This window comes from Vidua chalybeata, chromosome 27 (genome assembly GCF_026979565.1).
Source record: "Vidua chalybeata isolate OUT-0048 chromosome 27, bVidCha1 merged haplotype, whole genome shotgun sequence".
In the NCBI taxonomy this organism is placed as follows: Eukaryota; Metazoa; Chordata; class Aves; order Passeriformes; family Viduidae; genus Vidua; species Vidua chalybeata.
The window spans coordinates 4,569,855-4,580,038 of NC_071556.1; the positions used below are offsets into that span (position 1 = coordinate 4,569,855).

At 48.2% G+C, this 10,184-nt stretch overlaps 1 protein-coding gene across 1 annotated transcript; it reads left to right on the forward strand.

The window, feature by feature from the left end:
- The first annotated feature begins 1,981 nt into the window (after positions 1-1,981).
- Positions 1,982-3,429, forward strand: LOC128800689 (3-galactosyl-N-acetylglucosaminide 4-alpha-L-fucosyltransferase FUT3-like). The gene has a single exon (XM_053966085.1). The coding sequence runs from the start codon at positions 1,997-1,999 to the stop codon at positions 3,425-3,427; it is 1,431 nt and encodes a 476-aa protein (XP_053822060.1). The 5' UTR covers positions 1,982-1,996; the 3' UTR covers positions 3,428-3,429.
- Positions 3,430-10,184: the final 6,755 nt, after the last annotated feature.

Genomic DNA, 10,184 nt, shown 5'->3' on the forward strand with positions numbered 1-10,184 from the left:
CACGTCTGCCCCTGGGAACAATCCTCACTCCACAGCTCTGGAACAGCTTTCCACGACTTCCCCGTGCTTGCTCGTTTGTTTCATTTGTGTTAATTAACCCTGCTGAGCTCGAGCTCCTCGTGGTCCTGGTTTTAGGGGTACAAAAGTCTTGAATTTTCTACCTGCCTGAGGTTTCTTCTCTGCTGCTCTGGGGTCCTGACACTTGAGGCTTCCCCTGGGGCTGGAAACTCAAATCTTTAAGCCACTCGTAGCCTGTGCTGTAGGGAAAGGACAGGAAGTTTCTCAGGTATGGGATTTTTAGGCAGAATGTTGAACCTCTGGTTCCTTCTCGTGGCCAGGTTAGACCTCAGGACGGCCAGGTGAGCTCGGGGTGAGCAAACCATGAGTTACAACCCCATCCCTCCGGCCATGGCGTATTCTTTGTTCTCACCTGAGCGCTCCCAAGCCTGCAGGAGACACCTGGACACAGGTGACCCCCAGGAAACACAGAAGGCCTGGAATGCAAGATCTTCCACGCCGTGTTGGAACTTGCACCTCTTGCCTGTCCAAACCACCTCAAACCCGTACCAAAGCTCTCCCTGTGACTTTAATTCCAGACCAACCATCCACGTTTACAGCTGGAGCTAATTAAGCGTGGTAATTACACGCAAGGGCTGGTTTACATCCAAGCCAAGCTCAGTGCAGGACCCATTCCCTGTGGCCATGGCAAAGAACCAACCTCTCCCTGTCCCCCCCTGTGATGCACGAGGCCTCTTCACCTGTCCTTGGAGGAGTTTGGGGTGGGATATTGGGAAAAATCCTTCCCTGTGAGGGTGGGGAGGCCCTGGCACAGAGAATCTCTGGCTCCTCCGTGAGTACAGATGAGCTGCTTTGAAATATTTGATGAAGTCATCAATGGAAAGAGAAGGAAACACCCATGGCTCGTTGTAATAGTATATATAATATATTTTATTATATGTATATATAAATAAAAGGTGTATATATGTGTATACATTTATGTATAAATACATATTTTACTATATAGATAAATAAAAGCTGCATAGCTGTATAAATTTTTATATATATATAAATATACACTTAGAAGATATATACAAAAATATATAAAATGATGTATATATATTTAAATTAAAATAATATATATATTTGTACACTCCTTTATGCATACTGGTATATATTGTATAGAAGTAGAAAATATACTTTTATATAATGTATATACTATGGTATTTTATGTGTATGAATTACATAATTTTTAAAAAATATTTCTGTATATATTAATATACATAATATATGTATGTTATATATATATTTATATTAACTATACAGATATAAAAATACACAGATATAAAACTGCAAATATAAAATTTATGTGCTATGTACAGTATTTTATATGTATATAAATGAAATATCTACAGAAATAAATATGTGGAACTATACATATAAAATTTATGCATCACATAAATATAAAATTTATGTATCACATATATGGCATTTTATACGTATATACATCTGTCTTTTTATCTATTATAGATGTATATATAGAATAGATATAGTACTTCTATTTCTATTGTATTTACATTTACACGGTATATATATCTTTATAGAATATTTATATTTATAGTTGTTATAGTTACATTTATAGCTATATTTATATTTATATTTATATTTATATTTATATTTATATTTATATTTATATTTATATTTATATTTATAGGTGGATTTATATTTATAGTTATAGTTTAGTTATAGTTTAGTTGTAGTTATTTATTTATATTTATACACTATCTAGATCTAGATCTAGATCTAGATCTAGATCTAGATATATATATATAGATATATATAGATATATAGATATATAGATATATAGATATAGATATAGATATAGATATAGATATAGATATAGATATAGATATAGATATAGATATAGATATAGAAATATATATTAAAAAATTTTTTTTTTACAGTGTGTATTGTGTACATTTATCATGGCAAATCCAAAATGGTGGCCAATCCAAGATGGCGGCCAATCCAAGATGGCGGCCAATCCAAAATGGCGGCCCCTGTAGGCCGAGGCCTTCCAGGCCCGCTTTCCTCCCAGGAGAAGGAGAAGCCGCGGCTGCCAGCTGAGTCTGGCTCTGGGGAGCTCTGGGGTCTCCATGTGCCAGCCCCGGTGCTGAGCGACCGTCCCTTTGGCACCTCGATGTCCCCCAGGGCCCCACGCTGCCTGTCCCCGCCAAGCTGTGACCCCAGGGCCCCCTCCCGCCCTCCCTGCGATTCCTGGGTTTCCGTCCATCCTCCTCCTCCCCCTGTTCCTCTGCTGTTTGCAGATCGACCCATGAAGGCCAGGGAGGGATGGAAGATTTCCTTCAAGAAGCTCCTCACCATCCTCCTCCTCTCCGGCGCCATCTTCGGCCTCATCATCTCCCTCCGTCCGTTCAGGACTTTGGAGCCGAAGCATCGCTACCCCGTTCCCTCCGCCCAGAAATTCCTGAGCTGCGGGAACGCCAGCACCCCGCCCAGGGGTGGCCGCGGCCTGTCCATCCTGCTCTGGATGTGGCCCTTCGGCTTCCACTTCAACTTCACCGACTGCTCGGAGCTCCTCAGCTGCCCGGGCTGTCGCTGTCACTTCACCGTCCGCCGCAGCCACTGGTGCCAGGCGGACGCCGTGATCCTGCACCACCGCGACGTGTGCCGGGACCGGGAGCGCCTGGCGCGGCTGCCCCGGCTCCCCACCCAGTCCTGGATCTGGCTCAACATGGAGTCTCCGAGCCACTCCTCAAACCTGAGCGACATGAACGACCTCTTCAACCTGACCATGTCCTACCGGCGGGACTCGGACATCTTCGTGCCCTACGGGGAGCTGCAGCTCCTGAGGCAGCCCCAGCCCGTCACCATCCCGCAGAAATCCAAACTGGTGGCCTGGGTGGTCAGCAACTGGCGGGAGGAATCGCGCCGGGTCAGGTACTACCAGGAGCTGAGGAAACACATCCCCGTGGATGTCTACGGCAAGAACCACACCCTGCTGGCCCACGACCAGCTCCTCGCCACCATCTCCCAGTACACCTTCTACCTGGCCTTCGAGAACTCCCAGCACCAGGATTACATCACCGAGAAGCTCTGGAGGAACGCGCTGTCCTCCGGCGCCGTCCCCGTGGTGCTGGGGCCTCCTCGGGAGAACTACGAGCGCTTCCTGCCCCCCGACTCCTTCATCCACGTCGACGACTTCGGCAGCGCCCGGGAGCTGGCGCGGTTCCTCTTGGAGCTGGCCTGGGACGCCGAGAGGTACCGGGGCTACTTCCAGTGGCGCCGGTGGTTCCAGCCGGTGCTGGGGACGGGCTGGGCCCTGCGGCTCTGCAGGGCCTGTCACTTCCTGCACACCACCGAGCCCCGGTACCGCGCCGTGCCCGACCTGGCCGCGTGGTTCGTGTAGCTGCTGAGGGCTCAACGCCCCCTTTGTCCTCCTGCAGCTTCCCGGGATTTGGACGCGCTGGGAACGGAGGGACAAGAGGAGCATTGGGAGTGAACAAGGACAAGGAAGTGGTGGGGTGTTTATGTCTTTGTTTTGCTGGAGAATGGAAGAGGAGTTTTGGGGTGGGTTTGGCTGCTCCCTGAAGAACTCGTTTTGCCAGTCTCGCAGAAGTTCACCTTCAGCCCCTCTGGACAATTCTGGAGCAGCTCCAGAGTTTGGAGAACCAGAGCAAGTGGCCAGGAGGGGAAGGTGGAAGAACAATTCCCACCACAAACCCTTCCCGAGGACTCTGTGCTGTCCTTGAAAGGGATGGCACCGCCAGACTGCTGCTCTGGCTGCAGGAGGAGCTGGCCCGGATCCTCTCTCCCAGTCCTGGTCCTCTCTCCCAGTCCTGTTCCTCTCTCCCAGTCCTGGTCCTCTCTCCCAGTCCTGGTCCTCTCTCCCAGTCCTGTTCCTCTCTCCCAGGCCTGTTCCTCTCTCCCAGTCCCTCTCTCCTCTCTCCCAGTCCCTCTCTCCTCTCTCCCAGTCCCTCTCTCCTCTCTCCCAGTCCTGGTCCTCTCTCCCAGGCCCGTTCCTCTCTCCCAGTCCCTCTCTCCTCTCTCCCAGTCCCTCTCCTCTCTCCCAGTCCCTCTCTCCTCTCTCCCAGTCCCTCTCTCCTCTCTCCCAGTCCTGTTCCTCTCTCCCAGTCCCTCTCTCCTCTCTCCCAGTCCCTCTCCTCTCTCCCAGTCCTGTTCCTCTCTCCCAGTCCCTCTCTCCTCTCTCCCAGTCCCTCTCCTCTCTCCCAGTCCCTCTCTCCTCTCTCCCAGTCCCTCTCCTCTCTCCCAGTCCCTCTCTCCCAGTCCTGCAGCCCCACCCTGCCCTTGCTCTGCCCTGGGCTCTCCCTGGCCACCTTTGGGTGCTCCCAGGACCTTCTCCCCATCCCCACCGATGCCCTGGACTCCGTTCTCCCGGCTGTTGATCCCTGAGCCCTCCAAAGGTCTGTCCTGACCGCAGGGGTTTTCCATGAGGGAAATCAGCTCCCAGCCCAGCAGTGCACACAGGGATGCAATTGTTTGCTCCATCAGCAGCGTTTCACAAACATTTCCGAGAATTCCAGCTGCTGTTCCTCCTGCAATCCTTCTGTAGGATCAACCACGACCATCAAAAATCCCTTTTTTCCATCACCACCCTTTGCCATCCTCATTTCCCCTCTGCTTGTGTATCAGCACAAGCCAAATGGAGATTTTGCTCACGGGGAGTTAATTTTGAGAAGCTCCAAGGGATTTTTCTCACTGGGAAATGATTTTGGGAAGCTCCAACAGTGGGGTTCAACACTGACCATCCCATTTCCTGCCTCGTTCCTTTTTTCCATTGCAAAATGACCAAAGGAATACTAAACATCATCTGGGAGCTGGGAATTCTAAACCAGGGCTTAAATGAAACTGCTTTACTTAAAGCAACAAAAATTTGCCACTTACACTATGGAAGTTGACAACACACACCTCATTTCCCAGGAATTACACCCAAAACCATCCCTGATCCCAACACTTCCCAACTTCACATTTTTTCCCTGCGACCGCTGTTTTCATCCTAAATTTCTTTTTATTCTTTTTTTTTTTTTTTTTTTTTTTTTTGCGTGTGTGCTTTTGGAGGAATCCGATTTTTCCAAGCAACCCTCTCCCACTGGATCATCAAACTTTAATTTCTCGATTTTTTTAATATTTATTTATTTGATTCTGGACAGGCTGGCAGCAGGATTTGGGTTTTTCATGGATTTTCTGGAGCGTGCACACGCCGTGCACGCGCACGGGGGGAGATTTATGGCTCTCCAAAGATTCTTCCTAAAATATTTACAAAGTGGAGCTCGGAGCGGGAATGTTTGACTCGGCCATGCCTGTCAGGCCTCTGGGTGGCATGAGGGGGGAATATAAACAGACCTTTTTTTCCATTCCCAAAAAAAATCCTATAAACCTTTTATCCTTTTTCCACACCACCCCCCTCCCATTGTTCTCTGTTTTCCGGTGCCAGGTTTGAGCCTATTTTGGAATAAAAATCAAAATAAATTCTGTTTTTCTGGACAGACTGGTCTGGGACTGGTGGTGTTGAAGGACAGAGATTATTCCCTTTCCCTTTCCCTTTCCCTTTCCCTTTCCCTTTCCCTTTCCCCTTCCCATTTCACATGATTTCCTCAGAATTTTCACATTTTTGAGCCAACCCATTTGGAAACTCATTTTCCAGAAGGGCCAAATCTGATTATTTCTGTGCCTTCCCCCAAAAAAACCCCATGATAGAGGAGAAATCCATTAAAACCCTTCTTTTTATTCCCACTTTTGCCATGAGGATGAAACAGATCACACCCGAGTTCAGGCTTGTTTAAAAAAAAAATAATATCAAACAGCTTTTTATTTCATTTTATTTTATCTTATTTTATTTCTCCCCCCACAAAGGTTCAGGATAAATGGTACAAATGTAATAAATGTAAACTGCACTTGGCACCGTCGGGGTCAATAAATAACATAAAAAAGGGAGCGAGCGCGGGAGGCGTTTGGGAGGCGGCGCTTTGGGATCTAAATAAATAACATAATTTACTTCCAATAAATAGCAGTATCCAAAATACAGATGCATTGCATCCACTTCTGCAGCCGGGCACGGGCCCGGCGATTCCGGAGGGGAACAGGAAAATCCGGATGGTGCCGGCGGCGCTGGAACAGGAATCCCTTTGCCCCTTTTCCCCCTTTTCTACCTTTTTTTTTTTTTGCTTTCCCCCCTTTTTTCCTTTTTCTCCTTTTTTCCTTTCCCCCCTTTTTTCCTTTTTCTCCTTTTTTTCTTTTCCCCCCTTTTTTTCCCTTTTCTCCTTTTTTTCTTTTACCCCCTTTTTTCTTTTTCTCCTTTGTTTTCTTTCCCCCCATTTTTCCTTTTCCTCTTTTTTCTTTTCCCCTTTTTTCTTTCCCCCTCTTTCTTTTTTCTCTTTTTACCTTTTCCCTTTTTTCCCTTTTTTTCTTTTTCCCTTTTTTCTTTTTCTCTCTTTTTTCTTTTTCCCTTTTTTCCTTTTCCCTTTTTAAAATTTTTTTCTCTTTTATCTTTTTCCCTTTTTTCCTTTTCCTTTTTTTCCTTTTCCCCTCTTTTATTTCCTTTTTTCTCCTTTTTCCCAGTTTTTCTTTTCCCCCCTTTTTTTCTTTTTCTCCTTTGTTTTCTTTCCCCCCATTTTTCCTTTTCCCCTTTTTTCTTTTCCCTTTTTTTCTTTTTTCTCTTTTTTCTTTTTCCCTTTTTTCCTTTCCCCCTTTTTTCTTTTTTTCTCTTTTATCTTTTCCATTTTTTCCTTTTCCCTTTTTTCCCTTTCCCCTCTTTTATTTCCTTTTTTCTCCTTTTCCCCATTTTTCCCCCTTTTTCCTTTTTCCCCTTTTCTCTTTCACCTCTTTCCCCTCCTTTTCTTTTTATTTCCTTTTTTCCTTTCCCCCTTTTTTCCTTTATTATTTTTCCTTTTTGCCCTTTTTCTCTTTTGTCCTCTTTCCCTTTTTTACCTGTTCTTCTTTCCCCCATTTCCACCTTTTCATTTTAATTCCTTTTTTCCCTTCCCTCCCTTTTTTTCCTTTTTTTCCTTTTCCCCCCTTTCCCTTTTTTCTCCTGCATCTTTTTTCCCCACTTTTTATTTTTTCTCCTCCCCCCTTTTTTCTTTTCTCCCTTTTTTCCTTTTTTCCTTTCCCCCTTTTTTCCCTTTTTTCTTCCCCCGTTTTCCCTCCTTTTTATTTTATTTAGTTTTCCCCCCTTTTCCCCTTTTCTCCCCCTTTCTCTTGGGCCTCCCCTTCGAGGCCACGCTTTGTTCAGCCCAGAAGAAAAACACGTGGCAGCCCCGTTCCCAATTTACAACAGGCAGAAAAAGCTGAGGCTCTGAATCCCACCAAAATATCATTTCTCTTGATAAATTGGGAAAATCCTGTCTCCCCAGCAGGATCCTGGAGCTGTTTAAACCCAGAACATTCTCTCTGCGAGCGCTTTCATCGAGTGGAAACGACGATGTCGGACCCAATTTCCCCCCCGTGGATCCCAAATTGGCAGCGAGACCCTGGGAGCAAATGGGATCCTGAAAGATTTGTGGGATGTGTGGATCTGATCCCGAGCTGGAGCTGGATCCTTCCCCAAGCACAGCGTGTCCTGATGGAAAACCCACTGGAAATCCCACAACTCACCGTGGCAGGGCTGGCAGAGCACAACCCTGGGATTTTTGCACTGTCACAACCACCGGGAGCATTTTAAACATCTCCTCGTGTTTCCAAACCTCCTGCTCTTCCAAACCCTCCTCTCTCAGGAGGAGCTGCAGCCCCGGACAAACAAAAACCCAACCCCAAAGTCCCCTCAACAGCTGTTCCACACTGGTTATTATTATTATTAATAATAATAATATTAATATTAGCCACAGCACATGGGATGCTGAGGAAGGAGCCAGATGAGATTCTGTTGTGGCTTTGAGGAGGGAATTTTCCACTTTTTTTTTTTTTTTTTTTTTTTTTTTTTTTTTTTTTTTTTGCATTGTAGGCATTCTTCTGGACAGCTCCAGCTCCTATTACAGCAGAGGGGGCTGGAGAAATGGAAAGCATTAGGGAAACCTCAGCCTTTCGATTGGAACCACATTTCCAGGGCCGGCTGGCAGCGGGATGGCACCAGGACAGCTGGAGGAGTTCCACGAGGAGGAGGAGGAGGAGGAGCCCTGAAAAAGACATGGAAGCAGAATCCATCCTTTTGGCCACACCACGATGCCCCAGCTCACCCCATCGGGGAGTTTTGCGGCTGCAAATCCCAGCTGTTCCCAAAAAACCCCAGCAGGAGCAGCGTGAGGCAGATGGGGAACATCCCCTCCACACGGGCCGGAGCTCCACTGGCAGCAGGGGGAAATTAAAAAAGAAAAAAAAAAAAAAAAGCAAAAAAATGATGGATTGAAGCTATTCCTGCTGGTTTTAACACACCATTGCATTGAGTCAGGTTTTCCTCCCGGTTTTGGGGGCTCCAAGATGGATTTGCATTGGGAATGGGGGATTTTGGCAGCTGGGAGATGTCCCAGCACGAGCTGCTCCTCCCTTGTCCCCTCGTCTTCCTGCGGCTCCCACCACCACGCTGGGGAGAGGAGGGTCCCTTGGGCTGGGTGCCCACCATCAAGGCACCCTAAATCCCTGGATTCTGCCAAAAAACTGTCCCAAACCAGGGTGCAAACACTGAGCAGAGGCAGCTCCTGCTCCAAATCCTCCTCTGCAGCATCAGGTCCTGCACTGCTTCCACACCACCTTCCCTGCCTTCCCTGCTCTGCTTCCATTCCTTTATTTTTTACTGCAACAAAACTAATTTTAGCTTTATTACCAGCGAGGCCTGGAAAGCACCCAAGCCCTTGAGAGGACAGTTATTATTATTATTATCATCATTATTATTATTAGATTTGGGTGCTTTTTTTTTTTTTCTTAAACTTGAGTGAGCCGCTTATCCACTGCGAGCCCGGCGCGGCTCCCGCTGCCCATCTGCCATTCCCATCCTCCAGCTGATCATTTTGGGCCACTTTTCCCATTTCCAGGCCTGCAAACCCACACCGTGGTTCGGGAGCTGCACCTGGAGCGTGGAGTTTATCCGCTCTCACTTCCCATTTCCCGCGTGCAGGTTTCACGCCCCACACGCGCAGCTGCCTCCTGCCTTTCCCAAAATCCGGGGAAAACTCCGTGTTACGGAGTCCAGGCTGCCTTCCCGGGCTGCCAGCCCTGCTGAAGGATGGTGTTTATATTCCTCCACTACACCCTGGCTCCGCTCAGCCAAGAGCTGCGTTTGGATAAAAAGGAAAAGGGAAAAAAAAAAAATTCCCCCAAAAGCCTGGCCCTGTGTGGAGGTCGGGAATGTGGCTGGTCCAACACTGGAGATGCTGCCCCTCACCCCATCCCATCCCATCCCATCCCATCCCAAGGGATGCCATCCTGCTCCCCCAAATCCTGCAGCACCCTCACCAGCTGGGATCACCACCAGCAGCCCTCCTCCTCCTCGGGATGAAGGCACAAGGGATTTTTTCCCCCTGTTTGTCTGGAGAGAGGAGCCAGGACGCCGGGGTGGGGGGGGGTGGCACACGGAGTGTTTTCCCTCGCGTTGGTTAATGCCCAGGACATGACACCAATATTCTCCTTCTGTTTATGATTTGCTTTTTCTGGGAAGGGAGCCAAGGGGAGAAAACCCATCAATCCCAGGCAACAAATCGAGCTTGCCCAGGGAATGTGAAAGTCTGCGGGCTCATTTATTTCCCCGCTGAGTAAACAGCAGTGACACTGCTGTAAATGCGAGCGGAGCCAAACCCAGGACTGAGTCCCCTCTCCTGCAGGATTCCAGCCCCGACCACAGGATGGGGAATACTCCCGGGAGAGCCGGGGGGATTTTTGGGAGACGCCAAACCAGAGATGCTCCTGCCCACACCGCCAAATGCTGCAGTTCTGCTGGTGGCCCTGGGGAGGTTCTGTCACCTCCCTGGAGGTGGCCGGGCTCCGGCCCAGCTGCCCGTGGCAGGGGCACAGGAGGTTAATCCAGTTACTTCAGATTATCCCGAGTTTTAAGAAGAAAAGCCCCAGGGCTGCAGGAATGAGACGGTGGCAAAAGGGGCACAAGCCAGAGGGAGTCAGAGCCACACACAAACCACTGTCGGCGTTTCTGTGTCCCCAGACACCGAGACCTGGGGCGGTTGGACCTCCCCCAGCAGCTCAGGGTGGTCACAAAACCCCAA

Bases quoted from the DNA above. Each gene is read 5' to 3' on its own strand.
- LOC128800689 (XM_053966085.1), top strand. From the start codon at position 1,997: ATGGTGGCCAATCCAAGATGGCGGCCAATCCAAGATGGCGGCCAATCC.